This window comes from Mauremys mutica, chromosome 26 (genome assembly GCF_020497125.1).
Source record: "Mauremys mutica isolate MM-2020 ecotype Southern chromosome 26, ASM2049712v1, whole genome shotgun sequence".
Classification (NCBI taxonomy): domain Eukaryota; kingdom Metazoa; phylum Chordata; order Testudines; family Geoemydidae; genus Mauremys; species Mauremys mutica.
Genome location: NC_059097.1, coordinates 6087590 through 6109450, shown reverse-complemented (window position 1 = coordinate 6109450; position 21861 = coordinate 6087590). Strand labels below are relative to the sequence as shown.

The window sequence follows — 21861 nt, the reverse complement described above, 5'->3', positions numbered from 1 at the left end:
GACCCCCTCCCCCAAGGCCATATAGGTCCCAGCTCCTCCTAGGGCCATATGGTATCCATGAGGCTTAAAGGCTTCCAGTCTGATGAGGGCAAATCCCACACCCATGGCATCAAGGAACCTCCCCTCCCCACCCCTCATCTGTCCCCTCTCCAATGTTATGTCCAGCCCCTCTTAACTCCAGGCCCGTGTCCAGTCCTGACCTCACCCTCAGGCCAAATGCCCCAGATGGATGGGGTGGGGGGAATAGATTTGGGGAGCTGGGCTGAGACCCAGGCATAGAGAGGAGTTCTCCTAGGGGTAGGACATAGTTGGGGGTGGGGGTAGCTCAGTGGTAGAGTGTATGTATGAGGCCTCAGGTTTGATCCCTGGCATCTCTGAGGGCTTTGTTATTGCATCTGGAGCTGGAACTGTTTCCCTCTGAGGCTCTAGATCCAGGTAGCTCACCAGGGACTGAAAAAAATGATTTCTACACAGGTATCAGCCAATCAGCAACCAGTAAAGTGATTTAAACCCAGGTATCTGCCAATCAGCAATGAACACAATTATTTACATCCGTGTGTCCTCCAATCAGCAAGAGGCAAAATGATTTAGACCCAGGTATCCACCAATCAGCAAGGAGCAAAATAACTGATACGCAGGTATCCTTCCATCATCGCTGGACAAAACGATTTACACCTGGCTACGCTCCAATCAACATACGAAGCATCATGATTAGCAAGTGCTTCTCGCTGACGGCGTTTGAAGAATGGTTGAGTCTTAAAACTACGGGCAGAGGTGGGAAATCTGGAAAAAAAATTATTTCTCATCTCGTGTTGCTTTCGTAAAGTAAAGGTTAAGGAACAGAATCTTTCTACCCCCATCCTCGCTGTCTATGCACCCCTCTGCTCACACACCCCTCTATTTACCTACCTGCTTACCCTGTCCTGAAATGTATCTGCTTAGAAAGTCAGAGCTCTGAGCCATAACATGCCCATTGCACCCACACAGAAAAGACACTCTGCAGCAGGGAGGAGAGAAACTGGCATTACCCAGCTGCGATGGCCGAGTGGTTAAGGCATTGGACTTGAAATCCAATGGGGTATTCCCTGCGCAGGTTCAAATCCTGCTCGCAGCGGTTAGCTGCTTTTGCTCAGAGAGGCGACGCCCAGAGATCTCACTGGCTCGGGGCATTTTCGGGGGTGAAATGCCAGGCAAGGGCCTGAGGGGTTGGCCAGGTGGGTGGCACTGCTGGGTCCTGTGGCCAAGGGGAATGACCCCCAAATTTCTCAGCGGGGCTGGCTAGGGGATCCCTGAACGCTCAGAGACAGGCCCTGGGTGGTCAGCATTCAGGACTCGCTCTCTGACTCAGGGCTCCTTCCACCCAACAAACCCATCATCGACTCTCCAGCCAAAACCCACCACTTGGGGTGGCCCTGGCTCCGGTGGGATCCTACTCCCGGGGCCAATCTGTGGACATGAGCCCAGTGCCAGATCCCTGATCCCTGCAGAGTGGGCTCCCCAGCCGGACACCGGCAGGGACGTGTCCGCCGACAGGCCAGGGCAGAGGTACTGCGGAGATGCCAGGCTGGGTCTGCAGCTGCGGGCTGGAACTGGCCTCTGACCCAGCCACTGATGTCCAACCCGGAGTGAGACCCCCTTCGCCCCACGGCACAGAGAGCCAGAGGGGTTCTGATCCCCGCGACGCCTGCCCCCTGCCAGGGCCTGGGAGGCTGATCCCCCGTGTGTAAATCAGGAGTCACTTCAGTGGCATCAGAAGTGCCAATTCCCCTTTCGCTCACCCCAGTCTTTGGGCCAGCACGTGGGATGGAGGGCGAGGCATCGGCGGTGTCAGGAATTAGGGCTTGCGGCAGAAGCCCTTCCCTTAGCCAGACTGGCGGGAGGAACCCATGGACCTCACTAAAGTCCAGCAGCGGTGGTTGATAATCATGCCAAGTCCCCCTCATGGGGAAGAACAGAATTGCCTGCATTGCCCTCGGTATGATCGCCATGTTTGCGACGTGGCGTTCAGCCCTCGACTCCAATCCACTCTCATGCTTCAGGGCTGCAGCCAGCTGCCTGCAGGGGGTCAGGAAGGATGGGCCCTCCCCATCCGTCTGTCTCAGCCCCTCCTGTTCTCTGCCAGTTTCGTCTCCTGAGAGATAAGATGCTTTGGTCTAACTAATGTCAGTCTAGGGGTAGCTGGGTGAAATGGACTGGCCTGGAGGTCAGAGTAAATGCTCCAATGGGCTCTTAAAACATGATTGATCAATACTAACAAATCTTAATAAGATGCGGCTTTTCGGTGACACCTCAAGGTGTCGCCCTTTCCCTTCCATGGCACCGTTTGTCCTACTGATACAACCCACCGTTGCTAGTGAATATTAGACTGCCGGCCTTATGAGATTTGCCTTTAGTTATTTCAGGGACATTGCACCCTGCAGGGACCTGCAGGTGCGTTTGCAATCAGAGTGGGTTTCCTAGCCGCTGGGAATGGGCAATGGGGTGGATCACTCTGTAATTGCCCTGTTCTGTTCATTCCTGCTGAAACACCTGGCACTGGCCACTGTCGGAAGACAGGATACCGGGCTACACGGACCTTTGGTCTGACCCAGTCTGGCCGTTCTTATAGTCTTACATCCTGCATTGGTTTTACCTCTGGCAAGATCTTTTTTTCCAGGGAGCAGCATTGAGCATAGGTAGCCGGCTTCCAGCTCCCCACCCAGCCTCCCTCAACCTCCAGGTCCTGGGTTGTCTTTCTCCAGCCACCTTCCCTCTGAAGTCACAGGCACACACATAGTTTCGGCCCTGCAAACAAGCTAGGGGTGGATGTCCCCATGAAGCTTCCAAGCATTCATGCACCCCATTTCATATGGGGGTGCGTAGGCCAGGGTAGTATTTTCCTGGAAAGTTTGGGGAGGAAACAGGGCCGGATTGAGACCTTAAGCACTGAAAAGATTATGGTGCCCCCTATATGTAATTCAAAATAAAAACAATACTATACCGTAAAATAACGTTTTATTTTTCCAAATGACACAAAACTTACATGTATGTTGAAATTAAAATAGCTTCTGTCTAGATCTTCTGATTGAAAAATTCTGAATAAGTTCATCGAAGCTGACTCGACGAAGCATGTCCGCTTCCATACACAACAGGGAAAGTGAATCATGTCTGTCCTGGCGCATTGTTGTTCTCTGAGGGTTTCTTAGCCCTTTCAGCTGAGAAAAAGAGCGTTCTGCGAAGCAGTTCGTAATCATCAATGTTAGAAAAATACATAGTGCGATCTCTACATGTTAAGGTTTCTCCCCCACTCTGAACTTTAGGGTACAGATGTGGGGACCTGCATGGACACTTCTAAGCTTAATTACTAGCTTAGATCTGTTAACGCTGCCACCAGCCAGAAATTTCAGTGTCTGGATCACTTTCTGTCCCCCCAAAACCTTCCCCTGCCAGGGCAGCCTTGAGAGGCTTTTTCACCAAGTTCCTGGTGAACACTGATCCAACCCCTTGGATCTTAACACAAGGAAAAAATTAATCAGGTTCTTAAAAAGAAAACTTTTAATTAAAGAAAGAAAGGTAAAAATTCTCTCTGTAAAATCAGGATGGAAAATACTTTACAGGGTAATCAGATTCATATAGCCCAGAAGAAACCCCCTCTAGCCTTAGGTTCAAAGTTACAGCAAACAGAGGTAAAATCCTCTTAGCAAAAATAAACATTTACAAGTTGAGAAAACAAAAATAAGACTAAAACGCCTTGCCTGTGCTACTTACAAGTTTGAAACATGAGAGACTGATTCAGAAAGATTTGGAGAGCCTGGATGGACGTCTGGTCCCTCTTAGTCCCAAGAGCGAACAACCCCCAAACAACGAGCACAAACAAAAGACTTCCCTCCACCAAGATTTGAAAGTATCTTATCCCCTTATTGGTCCTCTGGTCAGGTGTCAGCCAGGTTTACTGAGCTTCTTAACTCTTTACAGGTAAAAGAAACATTAACCCTTAGCTATCTGTTTATGACCCTACATTTGGAAAGACACAGTGTATTCTGTCTTTCAGTATTGTGTCATGAAGATCAGTGTGACTGAATTTCATTTTTCCTGTTTCATTAAACTTGGCGCGCATATAACAGCGGACCCGCCGTCCTTCTCCACAGAGATTCACGTTCAAGTCAACAGGGTATGAGGCAACTAGCTTTTGGGAACCTTGTGAATAGTGTTTGTCAGATAAGTCCATATCGTTTAGAAAAGCAAATCTATACTTCTTTGTATCCTTCACCTCTCCTCTTCATACGAGCTACAAGTGTATTGGTTATAGCGTAGTAAGTAGATACGTGAAATTTGTCTCTAGGATTCAGTGCTGTTTCTGTTGTACTGCCATCATTTGCTTGTTTTTTCCTGATTCACTTGCAGGACTGTTGCCACTGTAGCGAGTATTAGAAAGAGATTTCAACACACGATCATTGCCCAAATACGTTTTAAGAACTGCCCGTCGGTGTGTTGAGGCAGAGAAAAATGTCTAAAGTAACTGGATTCTTTAACATCCTGCCTCTTAGCTCAGTTATCTGCACTTAAAAAAAAAAGACACAACATACACTATTTGTATAAAAATGCGACAAAGAGTCCGGTGGCACCTTCTAGACTAACAGACGTATTGAAGCATGAGCTTTCGTGGGTGAATCCCCACTTCGTCGGATGCATGTATTTGTATGTATAAGAAAATAATGAAATAAGTCCGTATAACTCAGAAGCATATATCAATAATAAAACATAAATTTATTGCAATACATGACAGGATCTGATTTCCTCGCATTATTTCGATCTATGTTGGTAGGACGCCCCCCCCCCCCGCTTTAGGTGGGGAAAAGTAATACAAAGAGAACAGAAAAACGGGGGTGGAGTGGAGTGTAAGAAAGTCTAACAAAGTTCTGATTTTTCCCATGATGACTACTTTGATATTTGATATTTCAAAAAAAAAAAAGCATCGAATTTAAAAAAAAAAATCTAATTTTTTGGTGCCTCCTGCTTTGCTGGTGCCCTAAGCACATGCTTAGTCTGCCTATCAGGTAATCCAGCCCTGGGAGAATTCCTGTTTTCTGGAGTTCTGATTTCAGAGTTTGTTAGATCAGATTTCCTGGCTAGTCAGTTTCACCTCGCTAGCCTTGATCTGAGCCAGAGATTTTAGCTAGGCAAAAATATCTAACTCCTTGGGAGACTAAACTGGCAGAGAACAAGGCCCGTGGGATGCTGGGAAAGTTTGGTCCCTGACAGTTCTGAAAAATAATAAAATAATCCCAGGCCAAACCACAAGCCAATTTTTGTTTTGGACATTTACAGCCAAACAAAACAAACGGACCCCTAACCCACCTGCATTGCTGGAAAACAGAGACGGCTGCAGGTACTTGGGGTCACCACGAGGGCTCCCAGGGTGGCCAGCCCAAGACCTCAGTCTACATACTTCCAGGTGAATTCAGGGTTTCGGGAAGCAAATGTGCTGAAGATGGCAGGGTGTCACATACTGGGTGCTCCACAGAATCAGAGACTTTCAGGGTTGGAAGGGATCTCAGGCGGTATCTAGCCAAACCCCCTGCTGAAAGCAGGACCAATCCCCGACTAAATCATCCCAGCCAGGGCTTTGTCAAGCCAGGCCTTAAAAACCTCCAAGGAAGGAAATTCCACCACCTCCCTAGGGAACCCATTCCAGTGCTTCACCACCCTCCTAGGGAAATAGTGTTTCCTAATATCCACCCTAGACCTCCCGCACTGCAACTTGAGACCATTGCTCCTTGTTCTGTCATCTGCCACCACTGAGAACAGCCGAGGTCCATCCTCTTTGGAACCCCCTTCAGGTAGTTGAAGGCTGCTATCAAATCCCCCCTCATTCTTCTCTTCTGCAGGCTAAACAAGCCCAGTTCCCTCAGCCTCTCCTCATAAGTCATGTGCCCCAGCTCCGTGATCATTTTCATTGCCCTCCGCTGGACTCTCTCCAATTTGTACACAATTCTTCTGTAGTGGGGGACCCAAAACTGGACACAATACTCCAGGTGTGGCCTCACCAGGGATGCGTAGAGGGGAATAATCATGTCCCTCGATCTGCTGGCAATGCTCCTACTAATGCAGCCCAATATGCCGTTGGCCTTCTTGGCAACAAGGGCACCCTGCTGACTCCTATCCAGCTTCTCATCCACTGTAACCCCCGGGTCCTTTTCTGCAGAACGGCTGCTTAGCCAGTCGGTCCCCAGCCTGTCGCGGTGCCTGGGATTCTCCCGTCCTAAGTGCAGGACTCTGCACCTGTCCTTTTATACACCTTTTAATTATAATATCCGATTCCATCAGGTTCCCTCTTCAACGCCGGTACCCGGGACATCGCATCACATCCGGGTTTGATGTTCATTTCATGGGCTTTTGAATTCACGCACATGTTCGCAGCCAGGGGAAAAAAGCAGAACTCTCTCGAGCTGCACTAAAAGGCAGCAGTGGCTTTGAGGCAGATGGAAGAAATCTAGCCGTTAGACCAGGGTGGTGGTGGGATTCTCCTCCTAGCTCTCTGTGCTGGCTTTCTCAAAGGCCTTGGAGCTAGGTCAGTTCTTCAATCATAATAGCTCATAGTTAGGGTTTGAAGGGATCTCCGGAGATTATCTAGGCCAACCCCGTGCTTAAAGCAGGACCAGCCCTCCAAATGATCTTCTCAAAGATTGAACTCACAACCCTGAGTTTAGCAAAGCCAATGCTCAAACCACTGAGCTAAGCCTCCCTAGAGCTTAAGTGCTGATCAGGGTTAATTAAAACCACAGCTGTCCTTTAACCCCTTCCTGTCCAGTGCAGGGTTTGGGGACACAGGTATTTTGCTACCCATAGACACATGACTTGGTGTTGGCGGCATGATTTCACCTGCGCTAACCCATGAGACCGTTCTCCTCTCCCAGAGCTGGGGAGAGAACCCAGGAGTCCTGGCTCCCAGTCCCCCCTGCTCCCAGTCCCACGGAGAGAACCCAGGAGTCCTGGCTCTCAGCCCTTCCTGCTCTAACCACCAGTCCCCTCACCTCTCCCAGAGCCAGCGAGAGAACCCAGGAGTCCTGGCTCCCAGTCCCCCCTGCTCTAACCCACCAGCCCTCACTCCCCTCCCAGATCCAAGGAGAGAACCCAGGAGTCCTGGCTCTCAGCCCCTCCTGCTCCAACCACGAGCCCCCACTCCCCTCCCAGAGCCAGGGAGAGAACCCAGGAGTCCTGGCTCCCAGCCCCCTGGGCTGTACCCTACTACACAGAATCAGCCATTCAGAGTGGAACCAGTCTGTGGTTTATTGCCCCCGGACAGGATCGCAGGGACAGCGTTGCCAGCGGCCGCGTGGGGCCCGTCCCTGGGGCTCGCCGGTCGGGCTCAGATGGACGTGCTGTTCTCGATTTGGTGGGGATCCAGGTAGCGGTAGGGGAGGGGCAGGGATTTGTTCCTCTCTTGGATCTCCTGGGAGATCTGGGCCAGGCGCCCCTGGAAGGCCGTGATCAGCCGCTTGGGCTCCTCCTCCGTGAAGTGCTCGTCGGGGTACGTGCCCAGGGATCTCTGCAAGGGAACGGGAGAGCAGTGAGGGACAACACGGAAGGGCTCCCTCGCCCGGCGCTGAGATGCAGCCACCTCTGGGGCGGAGCGGCCGGTTACCCAGGGACCCCTGGCCCGGCGCTGAGATGCAGCCACCTCTGGGGCGGGGCGGCTGGTTACACAAGGACCCCTCGCCCGGCGCTGAGATGCAGCCACCTCTGGGGTGGGGCGGCTGGTTATCCAGGGACCCCTCGCCCGGCGCTGAGATGCAGCCACCTCTGGGGCGGGGCGGCTGGTTATCCAGGGACCCCTCGCCCGGCGCTGAGATGCAGCCACCTCTGGGGTGGGGCGGCTGGTTACACAAGGACCCCTCACCCGACGCTGAGATGCAGCCACCTCTGGGGTGGGGCGGCTGGTTACACAAGGATCCCTCATGTGCCCTAGAGCGCAGGGCAGGTGTTTAACAGCTGTGTAGCAACACCGGGAAGAGTTCAGGCCAGGGAGGGAAGGAGCATCCTGCGGCCGGTTGAAACAACCCGGTGGAATTTATGGGTGTTTGAACGGAATCCCCCAAAGTGCAGCTGAGCCGGGACACCTGGGTTCATGCCCCGGCTCGTGGGAAATGTCAGTGGGTCCTTTATTGTTACCACAAGGGGGTGAGGGGGGAAGAACTCAGCTGAACGGCTCATTAAAGAGACATCCCCAGCCACAGCCCAGCGCCCCCTAGCGCCCCCCTGGGGCCAGCCCCGCCTGCCAGGGGAAAGCGCCCCCTGCCGAGCCCCCCGCCTCATTCCCTGCCCCCTAGCTCCCGTGTCCTCACCGAGTCCCCCGGCTCGCAGCAGATGATCCAGAGGGTGAAGAGGATGGTGCTGGTGCTGTTGACCTCCGGGATGGTGTCCAGGTAGCTCTCCAGGGAGGAGGTGCCCTTGGCCTGGGGCGGGGGGTTCCTCATGGAGGCCGGGAAGTTGGGCATCCAAGCGCCGAGCTCGTACTGCGGCCCAGAGAGACGCCCCCAGTCAGAGCAGCCTGGGACCCCCCAGCCCAGCCAGGGATCCCCTCGTCACCCCGCCCAGGGGGCACCAGTACAGGGAAGGTCTGGCTCAATCAAGAGGCCTGGGCACCCGGGGCTTGGTTGGAATCTCTCCCATGGCCAACGGGTGGGAGAATCAAGGGTGAAGGGGCGTTGGGGTACTGAGTGTGGCAGTGGGGGAGGGTCCTGGGGGGCTGTGGCAGGGTCCTGAGGTGTCCAGGATCTCACTGGGGTTGGGTGCTGGGTGGGGGATTGGCTGCTAGAGCAGGGTCCTGGGGATTGAGGTGTCAGTGGGGTGGGGGACAGACTGGAGGTGTCGGTGGCTGGACCCCAGGGCCCCGTGTGGGGGGCAGGGCAGGGGTGTTGGTGGCTGGACCCAGGGCCCTGTGGGGGGGTGCAGGGTGGGGGTGTCGGTGGCAGGACCTAGGGCCCCGTGGGGGGCAGGGAATGGGGGCCCGAGCGCCCAGGCTGGCCTGTCCCTACCTGCCCGTTGTTGAGGGCGGCGTGCCGGGCCGAGCAGCAGTAGATCCACATGGTCAGGTACTTGATGAGCTCGGGGACGCTCTGCAGGGACGAGGGGAAGCCTGCGGGATGGAGAATGGGTGTCACTGACCCGGCCTGACCCTGCTCTGTGGCCTTGGGCTGGAACCCCTAGAGCCCGGTTCGATGCCTCCCTCTGCCGGAGCCTCCCCCAGTGAGTCACTGTCCTGCTCCGGGCCTCAGCTCGGCCACGCGCCATCTCCCTGCCCTGCCCGTTCCCACGGCGGGGCCGTTCCCAGTCACCCCACAGCCGCATCCCACCACCGTGATCCAGGCCACCCTGTCCCTGCAGGGTCGCTGGCCCCATTGACTCCAATGGAGAGACGCCCATTGACACCAGCTGGGATCTGGCCCCATTGACTCCAATGGAGAGACGCCCATTGACACCAGCTGGGATCCGGCCCCATTGACTCCAATGGAGAGACGCCCATTGACACCAGCCGGGATCCGATCCCATTGACTCCAATGGGGAGACGCCCATTGACACCAGCCGGGATCCGGCCCCATTGACTCCAATGGAGAGACACCCATTGACACCAGCTGGGGTCTGGCCCCATTGACTCCAATAGAGAGATGCCCATTGACACCAGCCGGGATCCGATGCCATTGACTCCAATGGGGAGACACCCATTGACACCAGTTGGGATCTGGCCCCATTGACTCCAATGGAGAGACACCCATTGACACCAGCTGGGATCCAGCCCCATTGACTCCAATATGAAGACGCCCATTGACACCAGCTGGGATCCGGCCCCATTGACTCCAATGGAGAGACGCCCATTGACACCAGCCGGGATCCGGCCCCATTGACTCCAATGGAGAGACGCCCATTGACACCAGCCGGGATCCGATCCCATTGACTCCAATATGAAGACGCCCATTGACACCAGCTGGGATCTGGCTGACAGTTGTTCGTCCTCCTGAGACACGCATGGAGCCCGGTGACCAATGGTTGCAGAGCTCTGGGTTCACATGGCCCTTACCAGATGCCTCGTTCCCCAGGAAGCCTTCACGGAAGATCTCGTCTGCCCAGGCCTGCAGCTCGCAGTCAGCCAGGACGTGGGCGTCGCTGCGGTAATAGTGTCTGACGATGCCGGAGACGAAGCTGGAAAGAACAGAGATGTGTGGGCCTGGATGGGTCGATGCAGGCCACATCGCTCCCCAGTGCACCAGCGTCACTCAGCCAGCATCACCAAACAGCCCAGTGGTACTGTGCACCCTGGCCGGTACCTAGTGTCCCCTCCACTTCGCCCTTTCCTAGCTGTGGGAGCATGGCCTGGTGGCTAAGCCGCCGGCCTGAACTCCAGGTGATCCTGGATCTCATCTAAAGCAGAGCTGAACTTTTGATTTCAAATTGCACTTGCTCTTGTGGAAGTTAATACATTAAATAAGCATCGCCATTGACACAAAACATCTTGGCTTGACTGAAACCAAGTGTTTCCATTCACCCCCAATGAGACCTTTGCCCGGAATTTGGTTTGGGGCAAAATTCCCAAAAGTTTGACTTTTCCTCTCCATTGTTGCGTATTTACAAGTTTTCATTCATTTTTCCTAAGCCAACCAATCTACCACACAAAGTCAGTGACGAGGGTTAGGATAAAGGCAGGGGAGGGGATGTGACATATCTATCTTCAGTGTCTACATTGATCATAGACCTCTAATAAGTCAGCCCAAATTGCTTTGAATTTTTCATGCGTTCCCTTTCTCCGCAATGCCAGCCATTCGTCAGCCAGATCACCAAGCCAGGCATCAATATTTGATGAGGGTTGACTTTTCCATTGCGTTAGGGTTAATTTTTTAGTGCCCAAAGCTGCCCGTTGGCACCACGCTGCCTTGTTACCAGGGAACCTCCAGGTATCAGGAATAGAATCTGTGACACACTGTACCTCAAAATAGCTCCCTGGAAAACCCATACACATCATTCATATATAGTTGTGATATTTCGTACAAAGCATGTCATGTACGATATCATATGAAAGGTCATGACCTGCTGAAACCCATTGTTCTTTCCAAATATGTGTATCATTAGTGTGTACGAAGTTATGAGATTTTGCTGGGTGGTTGTTACTGAAATATGCTGTAAATTTGCTAGTGACATACAAAGAACTTCCCCCACCCAGGAGGGTGTTCAACGACCAATAATAAGCAGGGGAATTGTAATCAAGGGCTTTACAATTCAATGAGGGCTGCCCAAGCATCACACAATGGGGACTGCTCCACTCTCTGATGCAGTTGCGCAAGACCCACCAGGGGGATTGTTCAACCCAGTGACTCAGCAAAGCCCACCAGGACATGTCTGGGCAAGTGTCTTCTAGGCACATGGACTGAGGTATAAAATAAGGGACAGTGGAATCATTCCTTGGCCTCTCTCCTCCCTCACCTACGCTGGAAGCAACAAGAATTCTGGGAAGATGAAAACTTTAACTGAGGAGACTGGTCCCAGGCTCCAGGGAGAAGCCTGTGTATGAAGAACTGTAACATCCAGTGGGCTGAGAAGATATGTTGATCTAAATGCTCATAGACTCATAGACTTTAAGGTCAGAAGGGACCATTATGATCATCTAGTCTGACCCCCTGCACAACGCAGGCCACAGAATCTCACCCATCCACTTCTATAACAAACCCCATGCCTATGTCTGAGTTATTGAAGTCCCCAAATTGCGGTTTGAAGACCTCAAGCTGCAGAGAATCCTCCAGCAAGTGACCTATGCCCCATGCTGCAGAGGAAGGCGAAAAACCCCCAGGGCCTCTGCCAATCTTCCCTGGAGGAAAATTCCTTCCCGACCCCAAATATCAGCTAAACCCCGAGCATGTGGGCAAGACTCACCCGCCAGCACCCAGGAAAGAATTCTCTGTAGTAACTCAGATCCCACCCCATCTAACATCCCATCCCAGACCACTGGGCATACTTAGCTGCTGATAATCAAAGCTCAATTGCCAAATTAATTGCCAAAATTAGGCTATCCCATCATACCATCCCCTCCGTAAACTTATCAAGCTTAGTCTTAAAGCCAGATATGTCTTTTGCCCCCACTACTCCCCTTGGAAGCCTGTTCCAGAACTTCACTCCTCCGATGGGTAGAAACCTTTGTCTAATTTCAAGTCTAAACTTCCTAGTGTCCAGTTTATATCCATTTGTTCTTGTGTCCACATTGGTACTAAGCTTAAATAATTCCTCTCCCTCCCTGATATTTATCCCTCTGATATATTTATAAAGAGCAACTATATCTCCCCTCAACCTTCTTTTGGTTAGGCTAAACAAGCCAAGCTCTTTGAGTTTCCTTTCATAAGACAGGTTTTCCATTCCTCGGATCATCCTAGCAACCCGTCTCTGCACCTGTTCCAGTTTGAATTCATCCTCCTTAAACATGGGAGACCAGAACTGCACACAGTATTCCAGATGAGGTCTCACCAGTGCCTTATATAACGGTACTAACACCTCCTTATCTCTACTGGAAATACCTCGCCTGATGCATCCCAAAACCGCATTAGCTTTTTTAACGGCCATATCACATTGGCGGCTCATAGTCATCAAATGCTGCCTAGGTAATAAGGTTTATGATTTAGACTCTGCGCTTACCTTTTATTTTCTATTAACTATCTCTAACATCTTGTGCCTACCATGTATAATCACTAAAAAACTATCTTTCTGTAGCTAATAAACCTGTTTTATATTTTACCTAAAACAATTTGGTTTGGTTGAAGCGCTCAGGAAATCTCAGCTCAGGTACAGAGACTGGTGCATGTCCTCTCCACAGTGAGGGAGGGGCGGACTGGGAAACTGGCCAGGCTTCTGACCAGGGCGAGATGGTATAGTCCTGGTGTGCAAGGCTGGGGAGAATTGGCTGGTGCTCGCCTCTGTGTGATTCATGAGTGGCTCAAGGAGCTTTCATGCAACGCAGCTGGGTGTGTGGTGGCAGGTGTCTTTCAAATAGCGCCCTTTAGGAAATTCCAGTTTTTTTAAACTCAGAATTCTTTACGTGGCAGGAAAGCCGTGTTTCCAAGCAACTCTGAGCCGGTGGGAATTTCCCACATGCCATCTGCTTCCTCGCCACCCTCTGCCCCGGCTCCTGCTCCTTACCTCTCAATGGCCGACCAGATCTTCAGCCCATCATCCCTGTAGTAGTAGTTGGGGATGCAGTCAACCCCGCGCTCGTGGATGTCATCAGGGAAGCAGAGGGAGGCGTAGGTCAGGCAGGCCAGGCCCTTGGCCATCAGCACCTTGGTCCCCTCGATCCCCGAGCCCATGCCCTGGGAAGGGAGCAGAGACAGAGCCTTCAACCTCTGAGCCAGCGGGCGGGTTAGAATGAAATACCACCACCACCTATTTCAGCGCCACGAGACAACGGACAATACGCCCCGTGACAAATGTGCCTCCCCGATGTTTCGCTTTGCGTTGCACCCCGGAAATGACCCAATCACTCGCAACCTCCGGTGTTTGTCCAACCAGTTCTTAGAAACCTCCAGTGATGGAGATTCCACAACCTCTGTGCTTGCTCCGGAGTTAACTATCTTTAGAGAGAGAAAGCTTTTCCTAACATCTAACCTCAATCTCCCTTCTTGAGGATTAAGCCCATTACTTGTTGTCCTGCCTTCAGCAGGACCAGAGAACAATTGATCATCGTCCTCTTTGTAACATATTTCAAGACTATCAGGTCCCCCACTCTCGGTCTTCTTCTCTCAGGACTAAATATGCCCAGTTGTTTTTTTTTAACCTGGCCTCATAGATCAGGGTTTCTGAACCTTTTATCATGTTTGTTCCTCTTTTCCAGACTCTCTCCAATTTGGTCACATCTTTCCTAAAGTGTGACGTCCCTCCCCACCCCCACCCGCCTGTTCTCCAGCTGAGGTCTCACGAGGGCCAGACAACGACCTCCCGGGTTTTACACAGGACACTCCCGTTAATACAGCCTAGAATCATAGAATCATAGAATCTCAGGGTTGGAAGGGACCTCAGGAGGTCATCTAGTCCAACCCCCTGATAATGAAATTAGCCTTTTTCCCAACTGCGTCTAATTGTTGTCTTATATTCCACTGTTTTATATTCCACTGTAACTCCCAGATCCAGCACGACCCCCGGCAGCCAGTTACATCCCATTGTGCAGTTGGGCACTGGAGTTTTCCTTCCTCAGTGGTGCACTTCGCACTTGTCTTCACTGAATTTCAGCTTGTCGATTTCAGCCCAATTTTCCGAGCTGTCGCAGTCGCTTTGAGTTCTAATCCTGCCCGTGGAAGTGCTCGCAACCCCTCCTGACTTGGTGTCAGCCGCAAATTTTATCAACAAACTCTCCACTCCGTTATCCAAGTCATTCATGACAATAATGACTAGTGCCAAGCCAGGCCTGGCCTCTTGTGGGACCCCTCGAGATTCCCTGCTTGACAGCTGACCATCGAGAACCCACTCTTGGCGTCTGGTCTTTCAACCACCCACAGTAATTCCATCCAGCCCAGATTTCCCTAGTTTGCACGTGGGATGTGTCAAAAGACTCAAATCAAGATATATCACGTCTACTGCTTCTTCCCAGACACAAGGCCAGCAACGCTGTCCAAGAAGGAAATTAGGTTGGTCTGGCATGATTTGTTCTTGACAAATCCATGTGGGCCATTCTTTCTAACCCTATGATCCATCCTTGATGGTTTAATAACTTGTTCCAGTATCTTCCAGTTAGACTGACTGGTTTATAATTTCCAGGGTCCTCTTTGTTCTTCTTTTCAAAGACAGATGCCGTGTTTGCTCTTTTCCAGCTCGCTGGGACCTCACCCGTCCTCCTGGCGTTCTCCAAGTTCATTGCTAACAGGACTGACGAGCTGAAGGCAGAGGCTGCATCCGCAGAGCCGTACAGTGCAAACACTGGGACTAACTGAGATGGAGGCTGGCCCGAAGGATCTGCTCTCTGGGAGGTTCCCGATGTGGTTTTCACGGCGAGACAATACGGGAAGAGAGCTTCAGGGGTTCCAGGTGAGGCTGGTACCTCGGGCAACAGGCGCATTTTACTCCCAAGTACATGGCTCTGGGAGGGGAGTGGGGGCTGGTGGGTCAGAGCAGGGGGGGCTGGGAGCCAGGACTCCTGGGTTCTCTCCCCAGCTCTGGGAGGGGAGTGGGGGCTGGTGGGTTAGAGCAGGGGTGGGTGGGAGCCAGGACTCCTGGGTTCTCTCCACGGCTCTGGAGGGGAGTGGGGGCTGGTGGGTCAGAGCAGGGGGGGCTGGGAGCCAGGACTCCTGGGTTCTCTCCCTGGCTCTGGGAGAGGAGTGGGGGCTGGTGATTAGAGCAGGGGAGGCTGGGAGCCAGGACTCCTGGGTTCTCTCCCTGGCTCTGGGAGGGGAGTGGGGGCTGGGAGCCAGGATTCCTGGGTTCTCTCCCCGGCTCTGGGAGGGGAGTGGGGGCTGGTGGTTAGAGCAGGGGGGAGTGGGAGCCAGGACTTCTGGGTTCTCTCCCCGGCTCTGGGAGAGGAGTGGGGGCTGGTGGTTAGAGCAGGGGAGGCTGGGAGCCAGGACTCCTGGGTTCTCTCCCTGGCTCTGGGAGGGGAGTGGGGGCTGGTGGTTAGAGCAGGGGGGATTGGGAGCCAGGACTCCTGGGTTCTCTCCCCAGCTCTGGGAGGGGAGTAGGGGCTGGTGGGTTAGAGCAGGGGGGGCTGGGAGCCAGGACTCCTGGGTTCTCTCCCTGGCTCTGGGAGGGGAGTGGGGGCTGGTGGTTAGAGCAGGGGGGATTGGGAGCCAGGACTCCTGGGTTCTCTCCCCGGCTCTGGGAGGGGAGCTGGGTCCAATGCCCCTGACTGTGGGGTCCTCTCACCCTTTCGATGATCCCTCCACGTCTGAGTAGCAGGGTCCTGCCCACGACATTGATGTGCACCGTGTAGCGGGTGTGGGGCAGCAGCAGCTGGGGGATAAGAGACACAGGAGTGGGTGAGGGCAAGCAGGGAGCCACCCCCTCACCCCAGCAGCGGCTCCTTCTTCCCCATCATTGGGGAGGTGCCGGACCGTGATGGGTAGAATGCAGCCAGCGTGGGGCACGCCCGGCCCGGCACGCTGGGCACGCACCCCTCACCACGTGCAGCTGGGCACAGGTGGATGCAGTGGTGAGCTCGTGCCGGGTCGCAAGAACCGGTTGTTAAATTTAGAAGCCTTTTTAGAACCGGCCGTTCCAGGACAACCGGTTCTAAAAAAGCTTTTACATTTAACAAAGGCTCGGGCAGCTGTCCACCCGGCCCCCGGCCCCAGCTCGCCTCCCCGTCTCCTCTGAATGCTCCACCCTCCTTCTCCTCTCCTTCCCCTGCTTCCCGCGAATCAAATGTTCGCGGGAAGCCTGAAACAAGCAGCAGGCTGGTAAACCGGGCCGGGGGGGACGGCGCACACGGCCCAGTCCGGCTCCACCTGAGCGGCTCCCCCTGGCCCCGGCCGAGCGCCCCAGCCGGGTCCCGGCCAAGCACCCCTGGCTCGGGCTGGTCCCGGCCGAGCGGCTCCGATCCGGCCCAGCACGGGCCCTGCAGCACCGGTCCCGGCCGAGCGGCTCCAGCCCGGATCGGGGAGTCGGATTCTGTGGCGCCAGTCGCGGTCCTGGCCCCAGGCAGTGTGGTAAGGGGGCAGGGAACAGGGAGGGGGTGTTCGGTGGGTTGTGGGGGGTGGATAGGGGTCGGGGCGGTCAGAGGGCAGGGTACAAGGGGGTTGAATGGGGGCAAGGGTCCCGGGGGGCAGTCAGGAAGGAGCAGGGGTTGGATGAGGTGGTGGGGGGCAGTCAGGGACAGAGAGAAGGGGTGGCTGGATGGGGCAGGGGTCCCGGGGGGCCATCAAGAATGAGAGGAGGGGTTGGATGGGGCGGCGGGGGGCAGTCAGGGGACAGGGAAGGGGGGTGGATGGGTCAGGGGTCCCGGGGGGGTGTCAAGAAACACGGGGGGTTGGATGGGGCATGACCCCCGGGGGGGCACGACCCCCTCATGCGGTGAGGAGGAGGGAACCTGTTGTTAATATTTTGGCAGCTCATCACTGGGTGGACGCCGGCAGCGGGGGCCCGGCTGGCACGCTCCCCCTGCTGGGCTCTTCTCTCCCGCACATCTGGGCACAGCTGGCTGGGGGTGGGGGGGGGGCAGCCCGGCCCCTCTCTCACCTTGAAGAGCGGGTGGCACATGGGCAGCTGGCGCAGGGTGGCCAGGGCGAAGGCCTCGTCGATCAGGTGGGTGAGCAGCAGGTGGCTGACGGCCTCGTGCACCAGGAACTCGGCGTAGCGCACCCAGGTCTTGGCCAGGATCCAGTCCCACTCGGAGTCGCTGGGCAGGAAGATGGGGCTGTCGGGGCCTGGGGACTGGCTGAGCTGCAGGAGGGGGAGACACAGGACGGGTGTGGGGGGCGGGTTGGCGCAAGCCGGGGGTGTGAATCCTGCTGCTTCCTCCAGGGGAGCCCAGGGGCTGGAACCCGGGAGCCAGGATGAGGGGACATGATGGTGCAGCAAATCCAGTGTTAGGAAGAGGAGACACAGAGCTGGGGTGTGTGTACACACACACACACACACACACACAACTGGGCACACGCATACAGCTGGGGTGTGCATACACACACACACACACAACTGGGCACACATACAGCTGGGGTGTGCACACACACACACACACACAACTGAGCACACGCATAAAGCTGGGGTGTGCACACACACACACACAACTGGGCACACGCATACAGCTGGGGTGTGCACACACACACACACACAACTGGGCACACGCATACAGCTGGGGTGTGCATACACACACACACACACACAACTGGGCACACGCATACAGCTGGGGTGTGCATACACACACACACACACGCACACCTGGGCACACGCATGCAGCTGGGGTGTGCATACACACGCAAGAGGGCACATGCACACAACTGGGGTGTGCATACCCTCCCCCTAGCTCCTTACTCCTAACCCTATGCTATACCCTACCACTAACCATATTCTTTACCATAGTCCTAATTCCTTACCCCAACCCTACTCTAAGCCCTAAACCCTAAATCCACTCTGTACCCTAACCCCTAAACGTGCTCTATACCCTAACCATAACCATAACCCCTAAATCCACTCTATACCCTAACCCCTAAACGTGCTCTATACCCTAACCCTAACCTCTAAATCGACTCTGTACCCTAACCCCTAAACGTGCTCTATACCCTAACCATAACCTTAACCCCTAAATCAACTCTGTACCCTAACCCCTAAACGTGCTCTATACCCTAACCATAACCCTAACCCCTAAATCCACTCTGTACCCTAACCCCTAAACATACTCTATACCCTAACCATAACCCTAACCCCTAAATCCACTCTGTACCCTAACCCCTAAACGTACTCTATACCCTAACCATAACCCTAACCCCTAAATCCACTCTGTACCCTAACCCCTAAACGTGCTCCATACCCTAACCATAACCCTAACCCCTAAATCCACTCTGTACCCTAACCCCTAAACGTACTCTATACCCTAACCATAACCCTAACCCCTTAATCAACTCTGTACCCTAGCCCCTAAACGTGCTCTATACCCCAACCATAACCCTAACCCCTAAATCCACTCTGTACCCTAGCCCCTAAACGTGCTCTATACCCCAACCATAACCCTAACCCCTAAATCCACTCTGTACCCTAACCCCTAAACGTGCTCTATACCCTAACCATAACCCTAACCCCTTAATCAACTCTGTACCCTAACCCCTAAACGTGCTCTATACCCTAACCCTAACCCCTAAATGAACTCTGTACCCTAACCCCTAAACGTGCTCTATACCCTAACCATAACCCTAACCCCTAAATCAACTCTGTACCCTAACCCCTAAACGTGCTCTATACCCTAACCCTAACCCTAACCCCTTAATCAACTCTGTACCCTAACCCCTAAACGTGCTCTATACCCTAACCATAACCCTAACCCCTAAATCCACTCTATACCCTAACCCCTAAACGTACTCTATACCCTAACCATAACCCTAACCCCTAAATCCACTCTGTACCCTAGCCCCTAAATCAACTCTATACCCCAACGCTAACTCCTTACCCCTAAACCTACTCTATATATTAACCCTACTCTGTACCCCAACCCTAACCCTTATCCCTAACCCCACTCTGTACCCTCACCCTAACCTTACCCGGCCCCGCTGTGGAAGGGACAGACAGTGCAGGCGCCTGCATCGGGACTCAGCTCCGGGGACAAAGGGCTGGAGTACAGAGCCAGCTGCCAGTGACACTGCAGAGACCCACACGCTGCAGGCGGAGATGGGGGTGGCCCAGAATAGTGTGTGCGGGGGGCTGGGAGCCAGGACTCCTGGGTTCTCTCCCGGCTCTGGGAGGGGAGTGGGGGCTGGTGGGTTAGAGCAGGGGTAGCTGGGAGGCAGGACTCCTGGGTTCTCTCCCCGGCTCTGGGAGGGGAGTGGGGGCTGGTGGGTCAGAGCAAGGGGGGCTGGGAGCCAGGACTACTGGGTTCTCTCCCCAGCTCTTGGAGGGCAGTGGGGGCTGGTGGGTTAGAGCAGGGGGGGCTGGGAGCCAGGACTCCTGGGTTCTCTCCCTGGGCCAGTCCCTTAGATGACAATGCCCAGCCCTGGGACTGTGTAGGGATGGGGGCTGCATGGGGGCCCCGCCAGGCAGCGTGTGGGGGCCATTACCTGAATGGCTATGGGGACGAGCTCCCCGGAGGGCTGCAGGTGCAGCAGGCAGAGGGGCGCGGCGATGTACTGCTGGTAGCCGTTGATCGTGTTGACCGGGACGCCCTCCAGGATTTTATAGTCAGCGAGGAAGATGTTCCCCTTCTGCAAGGCACAGGGGGAGCAGAGCAGAGTGCTGGGGCCAGTGCATCTGGGGGTGGAGAGCAGGGGCCCCAGGGCGTGGGGGAACGCTGGGATGCCAGTGCTGTGAGCTTCCCCGCAGCAGTGCCCTCTCCAGCGTTGTGAGCTTTCCCGCAGCAGTGCCCTCTCCCAGAGCTGCGAGCTTCCCTGCAGCAGTGCCCTCTCCCAGCGCTGCGAGCTTCCCCGCAGCAGTGCCCTCTCCCAGCGCTGCGAGCTCCCCGCAGCAGTGCCCTCTCCCAGCGCTGTGAGCTTCCTCATAGCAGTGCCCTCTCCCAGTGCTGCGAGCTTCCCCGCAGAAGTGCCCTCTCCCAGCGCTGCGAGCTTCCCCGCAGCAGTGCCCTCTCCCAGCGCTGCGAGCTCCCCGCAGCAGTGCCCTCTCCCAGCGCTGTGAGCGTCCTCATAGCAGTGCCCTCTCCCAGCGCTGCGAGCTTCCCCGCAGCAGTGCCCTCTCCCAGTGCTGCGAGCTTCCCCGCAGCAGTGCCCTCTCCCAGCGCTGCGAGCTCCCCCGCAGCAGTGCCCTCTCCCAGCGCTGCGAGCTTCCCCGCAGCAGTGCCCTCTCCCAGCGCTGCGAGCTTCCCCGCAGCAGTGCCCTCTCCCAGCGCTGCGAGCTTCCCCACAGCAGTGCCCTCTCCCAGCGCTGTGAGCTTCCTCATAGCAGTGCCCTCTCCCAGCGCTGCGAGCTTCCCCGCAGCAGTGCCCTCTCCCAGCGCTGCGAGCTCCCCGCAGCAGTGCCCTCTCCCAGCACTGTGAGCTTCCTCATAGCAGTGCCCTCTCCCAGCACTGCGAGCTTCCCCACAGCAGTGCCCTCTCCCAGCGCTGCGAGCTCCCCGCAGCAGTGCCCTCTCCCAGCGCTGCGAGCTTCCTTGCAGCAGTGCCCTCTCCCAACACCGTGAGCTTCCCCACTGGCTCTGGAATTGGGCCCGCTGGACACCTCTGACCCGTGGCTGTTGGTGCCCGGAGTGAAGCTGGGGAGGGAGCCAAGAGCTCAGACCGTGGCTGAGTCCCCCCCAGGGGTGTCCCCGGCGCCCCACTTACCTCCAGCTCGTCCTGCAGGCTGCAGCTCTCCCCCAGGGAGGAGGCCACCATGGCCGGCGTGACGGGGAAGTTGCGGGGGAGCCCCGTGCAGCGCCGGATCACCATGGGGTGCACCCCGTTCAGGAACTGGTACCCGAAGAACGTGTCCTCTCGCCAGTGCGCCCGCACGTACTCTGGGGGGGACACGGGCAGGGCAGCCGCGAGGTTAACGGGCCGGGACTCAGGGGAGCCGGGTTCGAGTCCTACCCTGGGTGCCTGGGGCAGCTTGCGGCGTCTCTCGGGCCCACGGCCTCCCCCTGCTGGAGAACGGGGCTAACGGTCCAGCATGAGAGGGGGCCTGATCTCGGAGGGAGTCTGGGCAGCACCTGGCACAAGGCTGGGGGGGTCCCTGATCACGGTTGGGAAGCTCTGGGCAGGGCCTGGCACAAGCAGCTCTGGAGTCTCCAGCAGCTTGCGTCCCACCCGTCCCAATCACCCTGCTCTGTGGGGGGGGCGGCTCCGGTGGGCCCAGGCGAGCAGGGCTCGGGGTGGGGGTGGGGAGGGGTCACCTACCTGTGACCGGGGTCTTGTTGAAGCAGAAAACCTTGTTGATGTCGTCCAGCTTCGCCCAGGAGTTGGTGCAGCTCAGGAAACCCTTCAGCCGCAGCTCCACCTGCCTGGGGAGGGGGCAGAGAGACATGTGAGATGGGGATGGCCCTTTCTGCCCCCGACAATAACAAATAGGGCCCCCCTTTCCCTCCCCCCCCAGAGATGCACTGGTGGCAAAGTGGAGCCACGCTCGGAGCAGCTGCCCCCTGTCAGAGCGATGGGATCAGGCTCTCAGCAGACTCAGGCAGCACGGCTGGGTTGGTGACACCTGGGTTTTCAAGCTCTTCTCCCCTACCACAAGGACTAGAGTGAGTAATATGGGATGGGGGGTGTCTGGGGATGGATAGATAGACAG

The 21861-nt window shown here is 55.3% G+C and overlaps 1 protein-coding gene and 1 non-coding gene across 2 annotated transcripts in view; one reads left to right on the top strand and one right to left on the bottom strand.

Annotated features, from left to right (window-relative positions):
- The first annotated feature begins 1031 nt into the window (after window positions 1-1031).
- Window positions 1032-1114, top strand: TRNAS-UGA. Its single transcript has one exon. It is a non-coding gene; the product is annotated as a tRNA-Ser (tRNA).
- Window positions 1115-7194: 6080 nt separating this feature from the next.
- Window positions 7195-21861, bottom strand: part of LOC123356737 (arachidonate 12-lipoxygenase, 12R-type-like) — a 26051-nt gene continuing 11384 nt past the window's right edge. Inside the window, exons 5-14 of the mRNA XM_045000113.1 lie at window positions 21471-21574; window positions 20919-21091; window positions 19704-19847; window positions 17176-17379; window positions 15865-15951; window positions 13156-13325; window positions 10058-10179; window positions 9018-9118; window positions 8325-8495; window positions 7195-7528 (exon numbers count right to left, since the gene is read on the bottom strand). Of these exons, the coding sequence (XP_044856048.1) occupies window positions 7349-7528; window positions 8325-8495; window positions 9018-9118; window positions 10058-10179; window positions 13156-13325; window positions 15865-15951; window positions 17176-17379; window positions 19704-19847; window positions 20919-21091; window positions 21471-21574 (1456 nt within the window). The 3' untranslated portion in view covers window positions 7195-7348. The remainder of the gene's footprint in view (window positions 7529-8324; window positions 8496-9017; window positions 9119-10057; window positions 10180-13155; window positions 13326-15864; window positions 15952-17175; window positions 17380-19703; window positions 19848-20918; window positions 21092-21470; window positions 21575-21861) is intronic.